This window comes from Lutjanus erythropterus, chromosome 9 (assembly GCF_056507025.1).
Source record: "Lutjanus erythropterus isolate fLutEry1 chromosome 9, fLutEry1.hap2, whole genome shotgun sequence".
NCBI lineage: Eukaryota > Metazoa > Chordata > Actinopteri > Lutjaniformes > Lutjanidae > Lutjanus > Lutjanus erythropterus.
Genome location: NC_139325.1, coordinates 18405415 through 18429000, shown reverse-complemented (window position 1 = coordinate 18429000; position 23586 = coordinate 18405415). Strand labels below are relative to the sequence as shown.

The 23586-nt window shown below is 39.0% G+C and overlaps 1 protein-coding gene across 1 annotated transcript in view; it reads left to right on the top strand.

Moving 5' to 3' along the window:
- The window catches only part of col14a1a (collagen, type XIV, alpha 1a), a 170744-nt gene that overhangs the window by 37373 nt on the left and 109785 nt on the right, over positions 1-23586 (top strand). The window contains exons 5-14 of the mRNA XM_084726318.1: positions 14475-14630; positions 14954-15073; positions 15379-15543; positions 15728-15892; positions 16523-16674; positions 18819-18948; positions 19278-19423; positions 20304-20433; positions 20711-20850; positions 21378-21504. Of these exons, the coding sequence (XP_084582444.1) occupies positions 14475-14630; positions 14954-15073; positions 15379-15543; positions 15728-15892; positions 16523-16674; positions 18819-18948; positions 19278-19423; positions 20304-20433; positions 20711-20850; positions 21378-21504 (1431 nt within the window). The remainder of the gene's footprint in view (positions 1-14474; positions 14631-14953; positions 15074-15378; positions 15544-15727; positions 15893-16522; positions 16675-18818; positions 18949-19277; positions 19424-20303; positions 20434-20710; positions 20851-21377; positions 21505-23586) is intronic.

Below are 23586 nucleotides of genomic sequence, written 5' to 3'. Positions count from 1 at the left end.
AGAATTATTCCTGTTGAGAGGAACTAAAGAAATATCATCCTCATACACGTTGGATGTGCGCTCAGAGACTTTGGCGCAGATCAGCCATAGCTCACTTGGACGTGTGTGTGTGTGTGTGTGTGTGTGTGTGTGTGTGTGTGTGTGTGTGTGTGTGTGTCTGAGTGTGCGTGTGGTCTCCGTGCTAGCCAGACTTCTGTCCTTGTCCTCAATTAAATGAGGGGGTTCATGGCTGAGTTGAGCTAATTGTGTGACAGTGGTTAACAAGTACATGTGTGTTTGGATGTGCTAATGGCATTTTGGCCATTAGTGGCAAGGACTCCTTAAGTGCAGGGGTCAATTAGAATAATTAGCATCCACTTCCTCCCTGATTCTCCCCTGCTATAACTTCTCTTCTCACTCTTCATGGTCACAAATAGAAGGTATATCACACTGTGCAATTCTGTGGCTGTAGCCAGCAATAACTACAATGGTATAGGGCAGGGGTTCACAAAGTTTTTCAACTCGAGACCCAAAAGAGAAATTTGGTGTCTCACCAGAACCCAAACTTACAAAAATACGTCATGAATTAAATGAAAACCGATAAAGAACACAACAAAACATTGGATTTATAAAAGTATATCACAGCAATAATCAACAAGCAATAATTTGCTGAGCGTAATGTTAAGTTTCTCTTCACCTCATAATGAACACTGTGGAACAAAACGATGCTTCATACTAAAATATTGTACTGATTGCCCAAAAGGCAAATGTTACTTTTTGTTAGTGTTCACACATGTTGCAGCCCATTTTGGGCCCTGATCCTAAGTTTAAACCATCATTTTCCGAGTCCATGCAGTTTGGATAATAGCAGAATGACTGCACATGACTCTACGACAGGTCTGCACCACTCATGAATTGTGTTCGTATCTGAAAGAAAAGTCAGAATACGAGAAAATTGGTGAATGCCACAAGTTCTCTTCAATCACTCGTACGCACCACTTAAGAACAAATCTGTTTGTACGAGCGGTTCCTGCATGAGGCCCATTGACTATGATGGTATGGGGTTACTCAGAGCTCAGCAATAAGGATTGACAACTTGCCTGGGGCAAGTAAAAGTAAACCTTGCAACTCACTTGCCCAACCAGGCAAGTGTTAAAAAAAAGAGTTGAATGCTGTTTTCATCCTTTCAAATAGGGAGATTTCCCGCTTTGCTCTGTTTACAATCATATTAAATGGAATATCTTTGGAGTTTGGTATGACAAAACGAGGCCTTTAAAGATATCACCTTGGACTTGGACAGTTTTCAGTATTTTCTGACATCTTATAGATTATAGATTTCTGACATTTCACCATTTCACCAATCTTCCTCCACCCCCTCTTCACACCCCTTCATCCTCTTCCTATCTTTCTAGTTTGTTCTACTGCCTGACCTTTCTTGACCCCTTTTATCCCCTAAACTTTAGTTCCTATCCTGTCAATCCTGTCGTCCCATTTTCTCCAGTCTCCCCCCTTGTGTCATCCCTTTGGTTTACACTTTGTGGTTGACAAAGCACATCAGACCTTGAACTGTTGTTTGAACTGACACAAAATGCTGCTCTAGGTTGGTAAAATTAGGCACATAGCCCTATAATTTTGAAGAGGGGCTCATTTGTTGCTCGGAAGATTGTGGTTTAAAAACTGATATTGTATCATTTGGGGAATATGGGTAAGTATTAGATCTGTTTTGCATAAATTTCCATGATTTCTCAGTGGCTCATAATAACTACTTTAGCTGCAGTAAATCCTTCTTACACTGTCTCCTGACTGCACCACAGAAGTGTTTACAGTCACTGTGCCGTCCCTCGAGTTGATGAATGTGTGCCTCTGTCAAAAAAGTTGCTTGTGCTTGACTAAATTAAAAAAAAAGATAGAAACAGATGAGTGGTGAGATAAGAGAGGGGTAAGCTGCTGAGCAAACTGCAGAATCCCGCAGAATTAATAAGTAAGCCAATATTACGTTAAATAGTGACACAAAAAAGCATAGTTGGAGAGCCACACCCATCTTTAACGTTCTTACAATGTATGCATGGAGCTAAAAAATAACCAGATGTGATAAGAGGGACTCAACTTTTGAAACAGAAACCCACACAGTTCAACAAGTGCGTGTGTGTGTGTGTGTGTGTGTGTGTGTGTGTGTGTGTGTGTGTGTGTGTGCGCGCGTGTGTGTGTGTGTGTGTGTGTGTGTGTGTGCGTGTGTGTGTGTGTGTGTGAGAGAGTGTTTACCAGACAGAGAGATTAGGGGAAGACAAACAGAAAGAGTAAGGCAGAGCAGAGATGGAGCGACAGACAGTTTATAGGCCATGTCTTGCTTTCAGCATACATATAGCGTCTGTTTTGTCAGAACATCTTCAGTGAAGCAGAACAGAACAAGACAGTGGATTAAAGATCAGGAGGCCAGGCAGGGAGAGGTCTCTGGTGGAACGACACAAGCCGTCTAAAAACAGCTGTCGGATTACACCTTAAAACCCACTGGATCACACTGCTCTCTCACACACACACACACATACACACTCTCGCTCTCACACACTCACACAGGCCCACAGGTCTCACAGATGAATATGAATGTTTGTGCCTGGCTGAGTTTGTCTAAGTTGCTCTGAGAGCCACTGAGCAAACGACAGGTGTATCAATCTGCAGCCTGTCTCTCTTGATTGAATAAGCAAGCCAGTAAAACAAAGAAAATCTCATTTTAGAGTTCTTGTGAACCACCACTGTTTTTTTTTTTGGGGGAAAAAACAAGCTGCTGTAGGAAAGTTAAAACAGCTCTCTAGGTTGATACTTAGGCTGTTTTAAATCTTGAGTGCGAAGTTGTGACATTGAGATGGTCACTTGTACTTCTTTTTTGAATCACTGCAGATAGTGTACTGCATTTTTATGTCTTAGAAAACATGTTTCCATGCAGTATACAGTGGTCTGATCTTTGTTTTACAGGCTGGTTTTAGATTCTTGCCAGTGTCACAGTTTCAGCGTAAGAGCTGATGAACAACTAACAGGATTTTTAAAAAAAATCAGCTTGAGGTTACTTTAGCAGCTGTTCTGGATGTTTCGTTTGTGTCACATGAACTTCATTGACAGTGTTTTCCCAGTTGTCATCGAATGTTAGATATTTAGTTTCAGATTTGAATATTTCTTTGTTCCTTGTGACTGAACATTTTCGCATGTAAGTGGCCATGTCATGCTTTTTTGGTTTTTCCCTGTCCTTTCATGTCCTTCATAGCTTCTTTTGTGCATGTAAAAGCTCTGCAAAATCTCAAAGACCAAAGTTCATGCCAAGGTTGTTCCTCTCCTTCTGAACTGCTTGAAATGCTCTGTTTCTCAGTGACATCATGTTGTAACTCATTTGCATAATGCAGAGCTAATTCTGAACAGAATTTGAAATAGGCTTGCAGTCTTAAAGAGAAAGGAGTTAAAACAGCATCTCAGACAGAGGGGTGAAAAGAGGTGTGGCAACAGCAGCTAGTATGAGAAATGTAATGAGAAATGTAAAAACATAAATGTTTTCAAGCAGAAACACAGCATAAAAGAAAGAGAAGAGCTTGAAAATGGGCATAATACAGCCACTTTAAAGTTCCTTCTTGCCTTTGGAGACAGCATTTGAGAAAACCATCTCACCTCTCACAATCTCAAGGTCCATTAAGGAGCTAATTTGGAGTTTTGGATCATATCACATTACCTCCATAATCAATGATGACTAACAAGTTAATTATAATCATCCACATTTAAAGTCATAAAGTCATGAGCTCATGCTTTTTCTTCAAGGACAGCCCCAACATATTAGGGAAAGTTATAAAAATGAAGAAATACAGATACTGAAATTTGGCACATTTTCCTTAATCGATAGTTGAATACAAACAATAATCAATGTATTGTTAATAGAATACAAAAAGCATGTGTCTTTTTCAGTTTAAGTTTTATTTAACAATTCGAGCAGCACATTAGTTTTGTGAAACATCAGACCAATTCATGATGAACAAACAGAGTAATAAAACAAAGCAATAAGGCTTTTGTCTGACTGTAGTTATTAAAGAAATGGCTCCACCAAACAAAACAACATCAAATGGGGTGCAATTATTTCTAGACTAACAAGGCAATTGTATTTTGTCTTAGGTTTAGTTAAAGGTGGCATCTTTAATGCAGGTTTTGAGATACTAAATGCAGTCACTGGTCCAAGATGTTATTCAGTTAAAGGTCGTTTTCACACCTGTAGTTCGGTTTATTTGGGCCGGACCAAAAGGAAAAAAACCAAACATTGTTGCGTTTTATTTCCGGTCCGGTTCGTGTTCACATTTACTTTTTAAATACGAACCGAGAGGAGGAAACATGCAGTTTTACAGACTGACAGGTAAATCCTTGATTGGACAGTTTTGGTGATTGTCATCCTGCATCATCATTGCATCATCAGGACCCACGTGGGGAAATCTGATTCTGGCTGACAGAAGTTTGCGCAGCACTTTAATGCTTCATATGTGTGTATTTAAGATCACAAAGAAACCAGCAGTAGATTGTGGCATGTTATGAATAATGACTGACAGAAATAGGATGAACTCACTGACCTGCTGTGGCTCGTCTGTGTGTAATGTCCACATAGAGACAGCACGCTGCGGCGCTGCGTCTGACAACACAACTGTTGATCTTTATATATTGATTTTAAAGAGATTTTGAGAGGAGAAGAAAAGAATAAGAAGAAGACATCAGGATTTTTGTTTATCCCCGTTCAGACAGAGAGAGAGAACGGGAGGGGGAGGCGGACAGCGCATCCGCCCTTCACCAGACTTTTTGATGTGTGTGTCATACAGATATATTACTGTGGGATCGCTCTCACACACTTTTTAATCAGACAAAGCACACAAAGTAGGATTTAAGCACAGCAGTTTGAACAGGTTTTGGCTTGTTAACCGGAAAACAGGAGCGTTTAGATACTTGCCTCAATATGTCATGTCTTATCAATCATACGATCGCCCCCTCAACACATTTAACGATCAACTGAAGGATTTAGCTTTTGAAGTTGTGCCAGAATCACATCTTCTATCATAAAATCCTGTGTTTGGTTCGTTTGCTTTCACATCACAAACGAACCGCACCAGAGTTCGTTTAGAACCGCACCGAGACCCACCTTTTCAAGTGGACACGGTCCGGTTCTTTGGTCCGCAACAGGGTTCGATTGACAGCTTTCACACCAGCCCAAACGAACCACACCAAACAAGCAAAGGGACCACGGTCCGTTTTAACCGGCCCAAACAAGGCCGGTGTGAAAATGCCTTTAGACAAGTGATGCTTAAGGGTGTCTGAGAATGACCTACATGCGTCTGGACAATAAGCCTTTTACATGAAAGACATTTTAACATGTCAGGGGAGGATTGTGTAAATAATGAAATTCATGATGGTCATATTCCATTTAGCTGCTTTTGTTTCAGGGTCCTGGTATTGTACATGTTGGATCACTTTTACACTGTTACTGTGACCCTTGAATAAAAGAGAACCATTGTGATTTTCACACCTGTGCTTATCCTATGCTGACCAGTCAAAATGAAAATCTACAAGTGAAGAACCTGTTCGCACTTTATTATCTTCTGGGAAATCAGAATAATGAAATTTTGGTATAAAATTACAATATATTTAGTCTCTTCTTTGGCACAAGTGATTGAACAGGTGTACACGACGTTATGATATGGAAAACTGGCCAGCAAGATCAGTTTTTCACTTCATTATGGCTTCATTGCGGCTGTATCTTTCAATGCTATCCACATGATTTTCATCTCTGTTTGGTAGAGCACTTAGCAAGCACACCTACACATGAGCAGATGAGGTGGAAAAGACCAGACTGTATTGATTTAAAGTGGACATTTTCTTCACAATATACAGGGAACTGCTCAAATTGAAACATTAGGTTCCACATGATAAACAGCAGGCAGGAGAAATGGATGGAAGTTATTACTATTCATCCTGAAATGATATATTGAGAAAACATCTCTCAGGGGTGACCATAAAAGAGGCAGTTCACCTACTGTATAATGTAATTTCCATTTCATCATCTCGCTGAAGTGTATTTTAATACAGAGTTGAATAATACATCAAAATCAAACATATCAACTTGTATTAAATTGGGAATAAACGTCCAATTATTTTTGTAATCAATTAGCCTTATCTTGGAGGTGAAGCGCTCCTCTAAAAGCAGGTTCACGCAGGAACTTGAGTTAAGAGAAAAATGCTTTCAGTGATGTGAGGACTGTCGCTGCTACAATCCATCCATCTGCATGTCTGTCACTGTTCTTAATGTTAATTCCAGACACTGAAACACAATCACAGTAGCTGGGGAAATAAAACGTAACTAGAGAGAGATTGAAATGACAGCACACTCCACTGATCCCTGGCTAAATAGAGGTCAGCAATAAATCAAGGCCGGCTGGGAAGAGCTACTGTTAATGAGAACAGAGAGAGCGACAAAGAGAAGAAGAAACAGAGGGGGGAAAGTTTCCTCAACTAGATAAGTGTGTGCATTTGAAGATTTGCTGTGTGAGTCTCTATTTATTTGGTTGTGTGTTGTGCATACATTACTGCCCCAGCTATATCCATATATTTGAGTATGTCTGTTACCTCCTGGGAGAAGGAGATTACAAAGCAATCTGCTTTGCTTTAATTAATCTGGTCTGCTTTGGGGATAACATGTACCCTATACGTGTATGTTTTTGAACCTCTTTGTGCTTTATTTGTGTGTTTGTGTCCTGCTACACGTGTTACTACTACTAACTGCTACTTGTACTACTTGTCTGTAACATTTCTCTCTTCTAGTTCCCACTTCTGTTCCCCATCTCCATCACTGTCTTTGTCTCTGCATGTCTGTCTTCGCTCAGCTAGAAGTTGCAGCCAGCAAACAGTGGCTTCCATTGTTGTGCTCACATTTTTTAATACCCATTTCTCCACTCCCACACAAGTTAATTCAATTGTCAAGGAGCCACATAATTTTTCCCACAGCACTGCAGACTGCACTGTGGGTGAGCCGTAAAATGTGGTCGCTCTCTCGCTCTCTCATGGACACCAGGTGGACGGTCTATCTAATCACATGCTCGCATGCCAATTATGGTTGGTGTTTGTCCAATTTTTGTACTCGCATGTAAATAGGTTCGGAGATGGCAGTGCCTTTTCTAATCATGTCCCTCTATGCAAATACAGTTCAGATGTAGTTCAGCCAACCTCATGGTTCACAATCAGTGAATATAGCTACATGGACACAAATCTGCAAATTAAGCTTGATGATATAAAATGTTTGAGCAGTAGCTGCTCTGGTATCAGAGTCCTGTTATATATGTACATGTTGGCTCACTTTCACACTGTCATGGCTAACAGAGCTATGGTTAATGTAGCACCACTGCTTTTTCTACAATGACAGGTAAAATGTCTGCAAAATTTCTTATTTCTGTGAAAGAACCAAAGCATTTTCTTGTTGTATATGAATATCCTGTATGTACAAAGACAATTACGGTCCGATTAAATCTTAAAGATTTATTGAAATGCAATGACCATGTGCACAAGAGTGTTTATGCGAGAGCCATTAAAGAAAACAAAGACAAAAGACAAGGCATGACGGACAGACAAAACACAAGGTGCAAACGCAATGGCTGATAAAAGCCTCGAACAATTGCATATGTTTGCAGAAAACATTAGCATTTGTGACACGGCTGTTGAAAATAATGAACATAATTAGCTACACTTAACAGCTACGCGCGTTTTAGCATGTCAAGCAATATACCAGCACAGTATTTGGACACAGCCACTCTATTGCTCAAGAATTGTGTAAGAAAATACTGACACACTTGAGTATTGCAGTATTATGTTATGTGATACTGTATTAATTCTCAAAAAAGCTGTATCATGATATTAAGATACATACAAAGGTTTGTGGCAGAAGTTCATTTTGCTTCTTGTTTAAGCCTCTGGCCACTAGATAGTAGTATTGTTATTTAGCCTAGAATAAAAAGTAAACGTTTTTCACTCATATTGTATTCAAATTGTGGTGTGCTCTTATGATGATAGTTTTCCTGAAGTTAGATTTAAAAAAAAGTAATATATCACTATATACTTATTGTATCCTCAGATTCTTGCCAATGCACAGCCCTAGGTAGCATTGGTTCTCGATTGATTTTTGAACAATATTTGAATTAAGCCAACGAGTTTCTGACGACTCTCTGACATAAACATGTAGTTGACAGTGTGAACCCCACTGTAACATGGTACGCAAGTAAGCTCAAATACTTTCCAGGAAATCATTTTGGTCGATGAGGTTGTGTCAAACTCTACAGCAATAATAGTACTTCTGCCATCCATGATGTTAGAAACCATCACTGGACAGTGGAACTAGAATGGTTGTTAAATGTAATACAGTGATTTGGCAGATTATTCAGGTATACTGATATACAACATGCAAATAAATTTAAACTTTGACAAATCTGAACTTCATCCCAGCAACAAATCTGCCCTTAAGAGTGATGTTTGTACCATCAATGATCCTATTCAGAAATTGAGGACTGTGAATCTGTCATCACTTGTAATGGGTTTTTTTTCTGCACCCATATGAACGTTTGTCTCCATATGAACAAAAATACAAGAAGGCATATATTAAGTAGAGATTGACGTGTTTTAGGTGCTGCCACAGCAGTTTTCAGTCAGTGAAGTTAAAGATTTCGGTGCCAAACAAAGCCTGTCTTTTATTAGTTAGCCGCAGAGATGGGCAGAGTGAGATGGAGGAGTGTAGAGAGACAGAGAAGAACAAGAGTAACTGTACATGTGGACAAATGAAAGACTTGGCACCACATAATCTGTCAATATATCTGCAGTATTTCATCAAACCCAAACAGGGTTTTGCCTTCTCACTGTTTCCCTTTATTCCTGCTTCACTTGTTTCCCTTCCTCCCTTTCACACTTTTTTTTCCTCCTTCATGTGCGCACACAGACACAGTCTCCCACTGTTCCCCAGTAAGGGCACTTTGACCCACAGCAGAGGCGTTAGATGGGACAAGAAAAGGAGGGAAAGAGGTAGAGAAGGGGAGGAGGAAGAGAAAGGCAGATGGAGCTCAGAAGGAGGAGAGGGACCTTTGACAAGCCTGCTGTTGTCTGGCAGTCAGTAGTATGATAGTGGAAGCATTCTCTCTGACATCCATTGTTGGGCGGGACAGACTGGTGTGTGCATATTTCTGTGTAGGACCATGGACTGTATGCATGCCTTTTGAATTCCCATCCCTCTGTCTCCTATGTTCTTTGTGTCTGCTTTGCACACATCTATGACATGATCGCCAAACTAATTCTGACGTGATTGTGGATTATTTACCAAACCACTGAGGAAATTTCTTTTAAAAAAATGCCAGTTCTTTACTAAATTATTATATTCAGATCGATATTACAGATGGGTGAAAATGTTTAATTGCAGGACATGATGTAAACCTTTGACATACTATATATTATATTGTCTGTACCCCTAGAAAGTGTGCAGACAGGATCCTGATTAGGTTGCACCAGCTGTTTATAAACCCTTTCCTAAGTTTGTGTGTTGTTCTTGTTAAGGTCTTATTAACAGCTAGCTACTTTTAAAGTACTCATTTGCTAAATCCTGTTTAAAACTTAAAAATCATCTCAGGTAATGAAGGCTTGGGAACATCCTTAGCCAAATAATACATTAATCGTAACTGCTTTTGTAAAGTAGATAAGACTTTAGTTCAAAACTGTACAAATACATGGAGAAAACTGTGTGCTATAAGACTTCCAAGCATAGGCTCTTATTCATGCAGTTAAATGGGCAAGGGAAATATCTGATTAAAGGTCTGATTTAGATTTTGTGGATTTGTTATTTAGTAGATAAAGATTTAGTAGTGCATGACACATGGATGAGTATGCAAATGATGTGTTGCCTTTGGTGTAATTAATATGAGCAAACAGTTATGTGTTATTAGGTCACATTTTTCCTAAATCAACTAAGCAAACATTTGAAAGTTTGTGTAATTCACTTTTTAAAGCTTGGATTTTTTAAACACCAGAACAAAATAATAACTAACGATTTCTGGATGACTTGTCAAAATGATAAGTGGTCTTTCAGATTTGTAATATTGCTCAAGCTAGACTTCAGTAGAAGACTGAGCGAAGCAGCTAAATCATTTTAAAAATGTGTACGTGCACAGAGCAGGAACTCTCTAAAACCTCGTCCAGATTGGCGTGGCTGTGCAGCCCACCCCTGATTTAGTTATATTTTCCAGTATAGTGTAATGATGATCAATTAAAGAATTATGTACAGTCAGGTAAAAGTCAATTGAAAATCAGTGAAGACTGCAGCTGTGCAACAGTACAAGGAGCCAAAATGTAAATGTATCTTGGTAAATTGCTCATTTAGGTTACACTTTTGCTATTTTATCCAGAAAGTGATGAGACGACCTAAAGTGAGCTGACAAGAATGCACATCAGACAGACAACACTGCCACCGGGGGAGATACCCAGTTTTTAGGGAGTCCCGTTTAAGTATGTACAGCATGACAGATTTCTAATTAATAATATGTATAGTATATGATAATACATATGTATGTTGTTAAATGATAATACGTGCAGTAAGGTCCTCCTGTTTTCAGGAATTCAGGTCTTAATCAAGAATACTTCAGTGGAACAGTTGCTTTATGAGCTGAAGCATTTACAGTCGCATCCCCTTTACAACTAGGTAACACTATCCAATAAAGTTAGCAAACCATGTAAACTAAATGGAATTAGATTTGTTAGTATTTCAATACTTAACACAAACCTTACATTAAATCTACTGTTGCTTGAAATGAACTACTCAGTTAACAAAGACCTGCAAAAATACATTAAAGTTTGTAGGGTGCTGCAGAGACGTTCATTCTTCTGTCCTGACTGAAAACATATAGTATAATGTAGTCCACACAGATATGAAAATACACAACCTGGCCACAGTGAAATAACTTCAACTCAAGTTTTCATGTTTACCGAGATGAATTATCTACCTTTTGCAATTATGGAAGTTGTTTCTCAAAGTATATGATAATGAATGGCAGCAAATGATTTCTGTTAGGAGAAAAAATGACCCTTGATGTTCAACTAAACTGTTTACAGACGTCAGCAGGGATAATGTGAAGGAGAGGGGCAAGCTTGATTATTGGTTTGGATGTAAAAACGCCAGTGTCATGTCTAGTTGAAGGACATTCTCACCACTCTGCCAACAGTGGGCCAGGGAATGGTCAGTGAGCTGTAATTAGCTGTAATTACGACCCTCTAATCCTCTGTTTACCATCTCCTTCGTCTGTCTTGATGGCTTGTCACATCACAGTACCCCGTCTTCCTCTCTCACTCTTTGTGTCTTCACCGTGAAGTCCCTCGTCTCTCTTTTTACCCGCAGTGTCAACAGCAGTTACTATAGATACTAACACCTCCTGAATGTCTCTCACTTTTGTATTATAGAATAGCTCCTCAGTTGATCTGTGTCTTTGTGCGAGTCTTTTATGGAAGCCTTCCTGGTGCTTAGTTATGGTTCTTTCTTTTTATTTTTTAACCTTAGATTTTCTTTAAAGGCCATGCTTGTTTGTGTTGTAAGAAGGGAAACTCTACAAAGAACCATCTTTTCACTCTTTGACCTCTCAGCCTTTTGCCATTTTGCTGAAACTCTTGTACTAAACTACAACTTCTCTTCTCTTCTCTTCTCTTCTCTTCTCTTCTCTTCTCTTCTCTTCTCTTCTCTTCTCTTCTCGATATATGGTATATATGTTGTCTAAAATAGGACAATTTCAAAACTTTTTTAACAGGCATATTACAGATTGTTTCTTTTTAGTCATAGGCAGCATTTTCATATGTATTTATATTTATTTATAATTAGTGAAGATTACTGTTTTATTAAATTGAAGTTGATATTTTCTTCCTAATAGCATTATCGGCATTGGGACAATTTTGTTTGGTAAGTAGCCATGTAATAAGCAGGATAATGTACACAGAGCAGGTCATTATTGCAAAATAAACCTCTTCAGGATGATTCAAGTCCTGCATCACCCTGTTGGGGTTTATGTAGCAATAATGACCCACTCAATGTAGATTATCCGTTACTTATTGAAAGATAAATTGCTTGTCCCATATAGGCCACTCTAAAAGGCATCATCAATTTTGGCAAAATATCACATCTGTGACCATTGTGTGCCTTACCTCTGAGGATATATTCATAATCTTCTTGGCATTTTCAAAATACTACCTGAGGAGTATTTTATAATAGCACCTCAGTGTTGTATATGATGCTGCATTTGCAAACCAAAAATTGTCATCAGCTATCTGTTGACCTTGTTGTCTTCTCTACTCTCTTCCGTCTGCCGACTGCAGCAGATGGATGGTTCAAACAGTCAGACAGACAGAGACAGCAGACAGACGGCTCTGTCTGGAAAATCACTTCTTGAAACGAATACCTGCATGGCGTATCATTACACAATCTCTTCTATGAATTTCAATCTTGAGATAGTGTTGGCCTGAGATAGAAGCACAAGTAGCACAGATAGCAAATTATCTTATTTTGTGTTATTTTACAGTTGATAGTTGACAATGTACAAAGAACACAAGTGAAACAAAATTATCACAAAGGTCTTGGGACTAATCCAGGACATTGCAATTACTCAGTCTGCACCTGAGCCACTAAATTAACATCAGTTGTTGAAGCATTGTGAGAAATCAAATCTTTCTCCTCGCTGTCCTAAAAGAGATGTTAAAAAAAAAAAAAAAGCCTGTTACTCATTTTGAATTGATTGATTGACTCATATAGTATAACTCCACTCAGTAATTTTTATCTTAACCTTTAAAATGTACTTTTGTGAACAAAAATGCAAAGTAATAATTCACATTTCCTACAGTCAGCATTCTGTTTTACTGTTATTCTTCATTTAGACGCAAATGTTCAACCTCATCAGCATCTTCTGGGTCATTCACTGTTACTTCTGTAGACAGATAAGGGATTTATGATGCAACGTTGTTAAATGGATGTTTTCATTTGTAGAGTATGATACAGGGCAGGATGACGAGATAAGCAGTTATGATATTATGATAAATGAACTAACGAAAGTGTGTGTTTGTGTGTATGTGAGTTCTCGCAGTTACTTTCAAGTGGGAGGTTTCATTTGTGAGCTTACCCTTTAAAACTGTCTTTCAAATGAAGAATGAGTCAGTTTTCTAATTATTTGTTTAGAGTGTAATTCCAAGAAGATGGGCTCAGGAGAGATACTGGAAAAAAGACACCACTAAGTTCAAATGAGGTCTTTTTGCATCATGTATTATACATGTTTTTAGGGCAAGATAGAAAGATGCAGGATATGTGTTTGAGCTTGGGCTGTTGACTAACATTCAGATTAGGGCTTTGCAATATAGATGAGGAAAAAGACAATAGAATGCTTCATTTCAGTTATCAATAATATTTATATAATGATAGATTATGATAGGGTTAGGGTTTTATTATTTTATATATATATCTTCTCCCCAGACTCGAGGAAGCTCAGACAGGCAAAAGCAACACGGCAGAAGTGTACACTACACTGTAAGCTCATCAGCTGGTTATAACTGTCAGTTGTCTGGTTGAGCCTGTAAAGTCCACTGCTCCAAAAACACACACTCTGGAGTTGGAGTTCAGTCACTACCTGCCCAACTGCCTGCTTAATTTAACTGTTTTGACTCATAAACAAAGCAAAGATTCTGTATAAATTTGAACTCTAATTAATGTGAAATGAGCAAATGAAAACAGTTATTCCAGCCTGGAATAAAAATTTCAAAGGGGAACACTGTGCCTGCAGCATTCCTGTCAAAGAAGCAAATATTTCAGCTTAGTATGTTTCCTTAATTCTGAAGATATATCTTGGTCATTTATAAATTAATTCAGTAAATATATTACAGATTTCTCCTTTAAGATTAGCAGAATAAAAGGTTGGATTTAACCACCTTACTTTGAATTAAATCGCTATATTAATGTGTGATCATCATGATACTCTATTATCAAGGGATATGACACACTTTTCATGAGGCAGGGTGTATTTATTGTGCTTTTTTGTCAGGTTCCATTTAATGAATTTAAGTGAAACTACTGAATATTTTATTGAACATTTTTTATTGCTTTTGATTGTCTATTGTTCATCATTGTACCGTATGCAGAGAAAATGGTTTATGTCTATTTGACATGTTTTCTAATTTTGTGTTTGCGGCTGTCTGGTTGACATGATGATATGTGCTTTGTTCAATAAAAACAACTTGAAACCTGCACAGATTTGAGGTGTGAATTTATTATGTTTCCTGAGTTTTGGCTGAAACACGTGCACATCAGAAGTAAAAGCATTATGTATTTTAAGAGTTGTCTTTTCATCTATCTTTTTATCAGTCCTTTATTCTGTCTGGTTGTCCCTGGCTGTGGTGGATTTGAATTCATGTCATCTTCTCTCCTCTCCATCTTTTAGTGGATCAGTTTGTGTGCCATACTGAGGCGATTGCTGACATTGTGATCCTGGTGGACGGCTCCTGGAGTATTGGTCGGCTCAACTTCCGTCTGGTCCGTATGTTCTTGGAAAACCTTGTTAATGCCTTTGATGTTGGCATTGACAAGACGAGGATAGGTGGGTTCCTGCTACTTTCCCTCTTGAACAGATGGGTGCACCAATATGGTCTTGTGATGTTTGTGTAAATGTTTTAATAGCCTTAATACAGATATTTTGCTCACATACATTAAACAGGCAATGGTTATCCAGCTTACTAGTGATGGAAAAAAAATCTGAGGCACTCCTTTGTTAACTTAAGGATTTATTAGTCCGTTTTAACTCATGATGCTCTGATGAAGATAAAGATATTACTTTCTTGGCCCTGATATTTTGCTCACATCTGTTTGAGGGAATAATACAAGCAAATGACAAGTTGTGTTTGTGTAAATGTGTGTTTCTAGGTCTGGCTCAGTACAGTGGAGATCCCAGGATAGAGTGGAATCTAAATGCATTCTCCACTAAAGATGCTGTCATTGATGCCGTCAAGAACCTGCCCTACAAAGGAGGAAACACTCTCACAGGTGCTGGATTTCACTGATGCTGTCTTGCTTTTTTTTACTGTTGCTGGATACAAATTTCGCTTGTTAAAAGTCTGCAAAAAGAAGTGTTTCTTCTTTGCATTTCTCTCTTTTGGCTTTCTATATAATCCTGCTACTATCACTGTGCACTACTTTCTCATTTTTCGCATGTTCTTTTTGTTTTTGCTTAGTTTTCTCTCTTTAATGTTTCGTTCAGTTTTGTTTCCTTTTCATCCACCCTAGGCCCTCTCTCTGTTTCTCTGTTCCTCATCCCTCCTCTTCCTGTTTTTCTCTCCATGTCTCTCTAGGCCTTGCGCTCACTTATATCTTGGAGAACTGTTTCAAGCCTGAATCTGGCTCACGAGTCGGTGTTCCCAAGATTGGGATCCTCATCACAGACGGAAAGTCCCAGGATGATGTCATACCACCTGCAGAGAGCCTGCGTAATGCTGGTGTTGAGCTGTTTGCTATTGGTAAGAATGGACACACACAAATACACTCATGAAGAGGAGAAAGAGACTTGGGACAAGTCCCCTCTGTAGCACAATGAGTTAAAAAACACCTGACCTTCTGTGCTGTCATGCATTTATGTGAAGAATGATTAATACCATATGTTGTCTCTAAACATTCTGCTAACAATCATATATTTGCGTTTAGGTGTGAAGAATGCTGATGAGAATGAATTGCACTCCATCGCCTCGGAGCCAGACAGCACTCATGTTTACAACGTGGCTGACTTCAACATCATGAGCTCCATAGTGGAGGGGCTGACCAGAACAGTGTGTGAACAAGTGGAGCAGCAAGACAAGGACATCAAGCAGAGTAAGGAAACAAGAGAGCCTGTGCAGCGGCCATGCATACTTAATAACTCAGATAAGCTTTTTTATGCACTTGCATGCAAACTAGAGTCCTGACTCCATTCTGCACTACTTAACTATCTGAAATAAAGCAAAGTAAAATTTTATAAGCAGTCAACAGTGATTATTTTTGCTCTACCTAATGTAAATGGCTTAAAGATGAAAAAAAAAGTGAAATTGAAATGAAGTTGAACAGCAGCCATAGCAAGCTTGAGTGGGCATAGATGGTCGTATTTAATGCATAGTTTCTCCGTTGGGATGGTGGTGTCATATAGCAGCCAAATAGAAATGATATCCTGCTATAAAATGGTGATTGTTTTAGGACACATTGTCTTCTGTCTTCATCCTCCTCCTATTTCTCAGTCTTTCCTCTAATAAGTTTCCATCTCCGTGGATATAAAGATGCAGGATGGGAAAACAAGACAGAGGGACACCATAAATCCAGTCTAATGTGTTTTGATTATATTTCAGCACTATCTTCTTTTGCTCTGATCTCCCATGCATGTGAGTTTTTCTACTTAAAAGTCCCTCACTGGTAGTAATTTATGTAATCGAATGCAATCTCTTCCCTTTTTGTCCGGTTTTATTTCTTCAGAACAGACACCAGAGATGACGGGGCCACCACTTGACTTGCTGACATCAGAGGTGACTGCCAGAAGCTTTCGGGTTTCATGGAGCCACGCCCCTGGAAACGTAGAGCGATACAGAGTGGTTTATTACCCTGTTCAGGGAGGAGAACCACAGGAGGTACTGTATATACAGTGTTTTTTTACAGACTTAAACATACAAAAAAACTCTATTATATATTTATTGCTACATTTCAAAACAAAGAAAAATGACAACGTGAAAATTGCCCTTAATTAAATAATAAACCTGATGTGTACAGCATTTTTTCCTCATATGACGTCAGTTGCATGTGTTTTCCTTCTTTAATAACACAGTTTCTGCAGGTCCTAAAAAGTCTAAAATCCAATAATCTCAATTTTAGGCCCTAAAGGGATATTTCACCCAAAGATGAAAATTCAGTCATTATCTACTCACCATCATGCTGATCGGTGGAGGTTGGGTACAGTACACAAAGCACTACTGGAGTTTCACAGGAAAACAGTGTTGCTGAATCTCCCCAACAGTGTAAGTGAATGGTGACCAGTTTTTAATGTTTTAGGATTTTTTAGGAAAAAAATTCTACTGATCATACTATAACAAATAGAAAACAAAACCAACATGGAACCAGTGACCACTGATGCAAAACTGGGCTGCCGGGTCAGAAATTATAGGCGCACACCCTGCTCATGTTTTGTAATATGGTGTGTGCGCTAACATGACATCTTCTCTCATCAAAAAATAGTAACTTCTAAAAGTAATGCATGGAAATTGTTTCTGTTGATGTTACTTTAATCTAAATATCGATAAGTGCAAGTTCAGTGAGATCTGGCTCACAAACAGCACATTTAGTTTTTGGTTGAAGCCTGTGGAAAATAAAGAATTTTAGAGCCATCTTTTGCATCTTTTGCAAGAAAATGCTGAAAGTGACTGTGGGAATAAAGGCGTTAGAGTCACTTGGGTTGTTACAAAAACATAAAGACACCATGGAAATCCACCAGCAAACACCTCCAGTCACCCAATGTTACTGTGTCATTCTGAAACTAACAACATTCTGGGACCTTTGTACTTTTTTGCCAGTATGGATGTCAAATAGATCTGAAGTTGCATTTATAACAGTTTTAAAAATGTCTTAAAATTAGAACAAAATAAAACCTCTCAAATTTAACTTGTTGAAACCTGGAGAAATCCTGAATAAAATAAAAATAGCCAACCATGTCCTCAGCATATGTAAAAAACTGACATGAATTATTTTGGCATTGAATGTTTGAATGGTAAAACAAACACAATACAGCAGTCAGTCGCATTCATTTTATAGAATAAAATAATCAACCATGTGATATCTCAGTAGGCTATTGTATTTATTTAAATTTTGTGATATTTGATATATTTTTTCTACTGCATTTACTATGCTGAAAAGCTGAGGGAGTAAACAACCACGACAAACAAATTTATCACTGTATAAAATAAAGAATATTCATGTCATTGCAAGAAAAAATCTGATGTGGGTTCTCTGTCTGAAAGCTGTGCATGCATATGTGTCGAAGCTAAAGCAGAACCTAAAAAATACAGGTCAGAAAGGTGGGTTTAGTCCGGGGTGCTCTCAGTTTTTCCATCATATTTACTGCACCGATGGGAATCCCTGTGTCTGAGGTCTTGGGGCAGGTGTGTGGATTGAGCTCAGTTTTTCCCTGAGACACTGGTGGTATCATTCATCCAAACCTCTCGCTCTCATCGCTCCATTCACAACTCCCCTGAACATCCTTGCAGGTAATGAAGGCTCACTAGAAATGATACTTGGGCTGATCCAGGCACCTGCTGGATTTTTCCAGAACATTTGACCACAGAAACCATTAAATCTTTTGCTTAGCTGGGTTTACAGGGACCAGATGGTCTGGAGCCGCATGTGAGGAGACCTTTCCAGCTGGCTCAGCTCGGACCTAATCTGTATCACAACTGTCATCCATTCAGATCACAATGAAAAAATATTATTTTGCTTTAGACATTTGTGCTTCATCCCATTCAATAAATCGATTGTGTTTTTCCCCTCCTCTACTATTCTCTCTCGATCTCTCTTTCTTCCCCCCTCACTCCTCTCGTCCATTTGTCACTTTCATCTTCCTCCATTTATTGCCCCACTTTCCATTTTCCCTGCCATTCTTTGTCCTCCAACCCCTCCCCCCCCCCCCCCTCTTCTCTCATCCATTTCTGGACGCCATTTCTGTTTTTCTGTCCCTTCCATCTATCTTTCACCTCCCCGCTCCCTCCTTCCTGCTCCTGCACCCCAGGCGGTGGTGGACGGTAGTGAGACTTCAGTGGTGTTACAGCATCTCAGTTCTCTTACGGAGTACCAGCTGGCTGTGTTTGCTGTGTACGCAAACGAGGCAAGTGAAGCTCTGAGAGGATCAGAAACAACCCGTAAGTTTATTCCTGCACACAAACAGACACGCACACGCAGAAATATACTTACCAAACGTCACATCAATGCTTCAGTCAACATCTGAGATCACAAGTTAATAACAACGGCTTGAAAGTTTGACAGCCATGAAAGCCAGACATATTGAAAATGATGCTTTCATAATACAGGAAGATAAAAACATCCAGAAAGACAAGAAATGGGTTTTTACTCTTCCACAGTGCTGGCAGAACTGTGTATTTATCAACCTTTACTCAAAAGACTTTATTAGTGTGATTCCCCACTTGATTTAGCTGTGTGTTTGTCTGTGTGTGGTCATGTGTGTGTATAGTGGCCCTTCCCACAGTGACGGGCCTCCAGCTGTTTGATGTGACTCACAGCACCATGAAAGCAAGATGGGACAGTGTGGACGGAGTCTCTGGCTACATGCTGCTGTATGCACCGCTAACAGATGGTGGAGACTTGGATGAGAAGGAGGTATTAAAAGACAGAAAAAGAAAAAGAAAGATACACTGAATAGATACTCTTATAGTTTTAAACAGCAATTTGGCAGATAAAAATTTGAGATTTGTTTTTTCTTCTTGCACTCCCCCCAACCAATTTCTGTCTTTTTTTTGGTGTGTGTGTGTGGGGGGGGGGGGGTTGTCATCAGCATCTGCATCATCTAAATGCTGGGGACCTGATTATCGTGTTTTCTTTAAGTACCTATTCTAGTTTTGATAGTTTACATTATACAGGGGCTTAGAAGATTATGATTCCCATGCTCAATTATGCCTCAAGTTGTTGCAGCAGCTTTTGACTTGATACCATTTATTACACAGTTGTTCATCAAAAGGTCTGTGAAGGGTCTCTAAAGGGTCTCTAAAGGGTTTGTGGTTGTGAAATTTCATGAGGCTGTAATTATCCTAGAGGTGACAATAGTCATTTCATACGGTGAGGTCAAATATGGTCTCACTACAATGAAATGGCCACTATAGGGACTAACATCATCACACATGAATACAGTTGGGCTCATTGAAGACAAGAATCTTAGATTTCTAGTTATATTCAATAGATGCATTACCGATACTGTTAAGGGACCCCAGTATGCAGAAATATTCAAATACCATTTTAGCACATTTATGTTGCATGCCAAAACCTCATGGCATTCATCAAAGTATCTTGAGGTGAGAGGTGAAGGGACACCTTTTTCCACTTTCCAAACTTTAGTTGAGCATTATTTACTCCCCTTCTTGACAAGCTGGCATGACATGATACCAGTATCCTCACTCTAGCATTAAAACTGTCCCTGCTACAGCCTCCTAAAGACAGAAATCCTGGCTGCAGACATAGTTTATTTGTGCATTTGTGTCCGCAGGTCAAGTTATCGGATGCAGTGACAGAGTTGGAGCTGGATGGGTTGAGCCCTAACACTGAATACACCGTCACTGTTTATGCCATGTATGGAGAGGAAGCGGGTGACCCTGTTACAAACCAGGAAACTACATGTGAGTAATGAACATGCACGCACACATACAACTTTTGACTTATATCTGTATGGGGATCCTCATTCTGAATCTTTATAGCAATCTTAATCTTAATGTAATTCTAACCCTAATTGTAAAAACACATCTTAATTGTTGGAGAGATGAGGTTCAGACATAAGATCGTCTCTTCCAAAAATGTCCTCACCCTCTTAAAGTCTTCAAGTCTAAATCCTGATTCGCTCAAAGTTACAAGCATCAGAGCACACACAAACATCAAACACTTGCTCTCTCTCCTCAGTACCATTGAGTCCTCCCAGCAACCTCCAGTTCTCTGACATCACTCACAACTCTGCCCACATCAGCTGGGACCCGGCGCCCGGAAACGTTAAAGGTTACCGCATAATGTGGGTCAAGACAGATGAACTACTCACGGAAGAGGTGTGTGTGTTGCGTGTGACTCCTTGATTTTCTGTTCTTATGACTTAATTCTTAAATATAATTATATTTGACAGGATTTTTGATCTGCGAGCATCTGTGTCTGGAGATGAGAAAGCTAGAGAAAGGGAGGATGAAAGGATAGAATAATGACATGATTAATTGTAGGGATTGTTCCTTTTAGTATGAAAAGGTCAGATAAGAATGAGTATTGACTCCTGATATAAATCATCTTGGAAAATAAACTATTAAAATTATACAGGAGTGATGTGGTGTGTGTGTGTGTGTGTGTGTGTGTGTGTGTGTGTGTGTGTGTGTGTGTGTGTGTGTGTGTGTGTGTGTGTGTGTGTGTGTGTGTGAGACTGTATTTCTAATTGTAAACAACAAGAATAGAGTGAATCTTTACAAATAACATGTTTTAGTGGATTTGTGGCCTTTTCAGCTGATTGTGAGTGAACTACTGTATTTCTGTATATACATAACTGTGGATTTTTGTGTGGATATGTCATCTGTCTGTTTGTGTTGTGCAGGTGGAAGTGGGGGATCTAAACTCCTTTGACCTCAGCGAGTTGACATCTCTGATGGAGTACTCTGTGGCCATCTTCGCCCTGTATGACGAGGGCCAATCGGAGCCCCTCACAGACGGATTCACCACCAGTAAGAAACTGCTGCGTTTTGACTGTCAGGATACTTTGGAACAGAGGTTTTTGAAGTAGGAGGCGAGCCTCTCCAAGGGGGCTCCAAACAGTTTCAGGGGAGGCTCAGAAAAAATATATATTACATTAGTTATCAAAAACAGATGAATAGTCAAAATATATGTCATTTGGTTGAAAGAGATCATTTCAGACTGTGGAAAAAAATATGTATTGTGTATCTGAACAAATAGATGCCTTTGTATGGATCTTTTTATGTATTTTCTGTGGTCTGAAATCGAACTGCAATATTGGGCTATCTTGGCTCAATTGTTGAGTGTCTGTGGGATCAAATAACAATCATGACCCCACAGACATCCAGGAATTCAGTGAAACTAAGCAAGTAAACAAAAGCAGGGTGGGGGCTCTTTTCAATTTATTTCAACTGGAAAGTCCCACTCAGCCGTCAACAAAAAGTGGTAACATAGATTATAGCACTGGGGAAAGCACTTTGGGGGGAACCAAACCAAAATTTTAATGTTGTGAATTTAAAAACATAAGGAACACTACTGGGAGACTTAAATTAAGGATTGTTCCGGGGACAAATAAAACAGCACCTGTGACACAAACACGTGGAGTCTGGGACAATTCTGAGACAACAGAGAAGCTTATTATTATAGATCAAAGCAAATTATTATTTTGATGAACTGATCACATATTTAGAATCTTAATGGTTGCTGTCTTGCCTCAAAAAAAAAAAATAAAGATTTGATAAAGTGACATATTAACACTCCTACAGTGAATGCAAATAACCATTAGCTCATTCAGTCATTCAGTTGGCTCCGTATATAAGTGGTCATGGAAATTAAACACTGTAAAAATAGTTAGTATTTTATTCAAGGTTGCTTTGTCATATCTGTGCCAGAAAAAAAAAGTTACACATGCTATTTGAGCTGCAGTGTCTAACTAATTGCACTGTTAAAAGTCTATAATTGTGTAAAACCTGTTGTACAGATTCAATGACCAGCAACTTTGGAAAGAAATCAAAATAACTTACATTTGGGAGAATGGTTGTAAGGTCTGGAACACTGAGGAAAAAACTTAATTTCGAGCCCTGGGAAAGTAACAGAATGATATAAAGGCTTTAAAAAACAACAAATAATTATGCATCTGTCCTATAATTAGTATGTTAGTTCATGGGACTCATTGCAAACCCTGAATCCAAATACAAGCAGATGCAGATGTTATCAAGTACATTTGTTTGTTGTTTTTTGTTTGTTTGGTTGGCTTTTGTTATTATTATAGTCCAATTTGTCTTCTACACTGGTGTTATTTCCTTATCACCGTCTCTGCTGAGGACAATTTTGTCACAATTTCTTGAAAATAGTTGTATCAACACCATTAGAAGGCAAGCTATTTCTCTCTTAGTGCCAAACAGCGTTGAATTTTATTACCCCTACTGCTCCTTCTGCTATCTTGGCGGGCTGCCCATCTCATTTACACCTCGGCATAATAGCCCAGTCACATTAAAAGGTCATTCCACTGTCCCTTACTATTCTGTCACGCTAACAGATATTGATTCGCAGGAATATCCCTTTAAGCAACAAGCAGTTGGGCTCCAGTGCTGACTCAGCTAAAAGAAATGTATTTCTGGCAAGCTGCTATTAGACCACTCACTCTGAAGGGTCTTGTTGATTTTTATTTATCTCCTGGCAAACTTTGGTCAGTGGAGCAGTTTTAGGAAAGAGTGCTTCATGAAGTTACACAAACGTGGTAGCACTTTTCAGGTTTTTTTTAGTGGAGGAGTGGGAAATAGTGGGAACCTGCATGATTAGAGTTCACAGCAAACTGTTCTGGTACGACACTGTTGTTGTAAGTCAAGATAATTGCTCAACAAACACTTTAAGCTTAAAAATAAATTAGCCCCTGCAGTCAGGAAAGCAGCAGTTTAATTCCAGGGCAGTGAATGAACCACTTTCCAAACTGAAGCAAGCTCATGGATATGCACACTTTTACTATTTGTTGCATAGATACATGGTATTTTAACTGTCACATGTTTCAGTGATACACAGCTTGAGTTTTACTCTGGCTTGGTGCAACCAGAGTA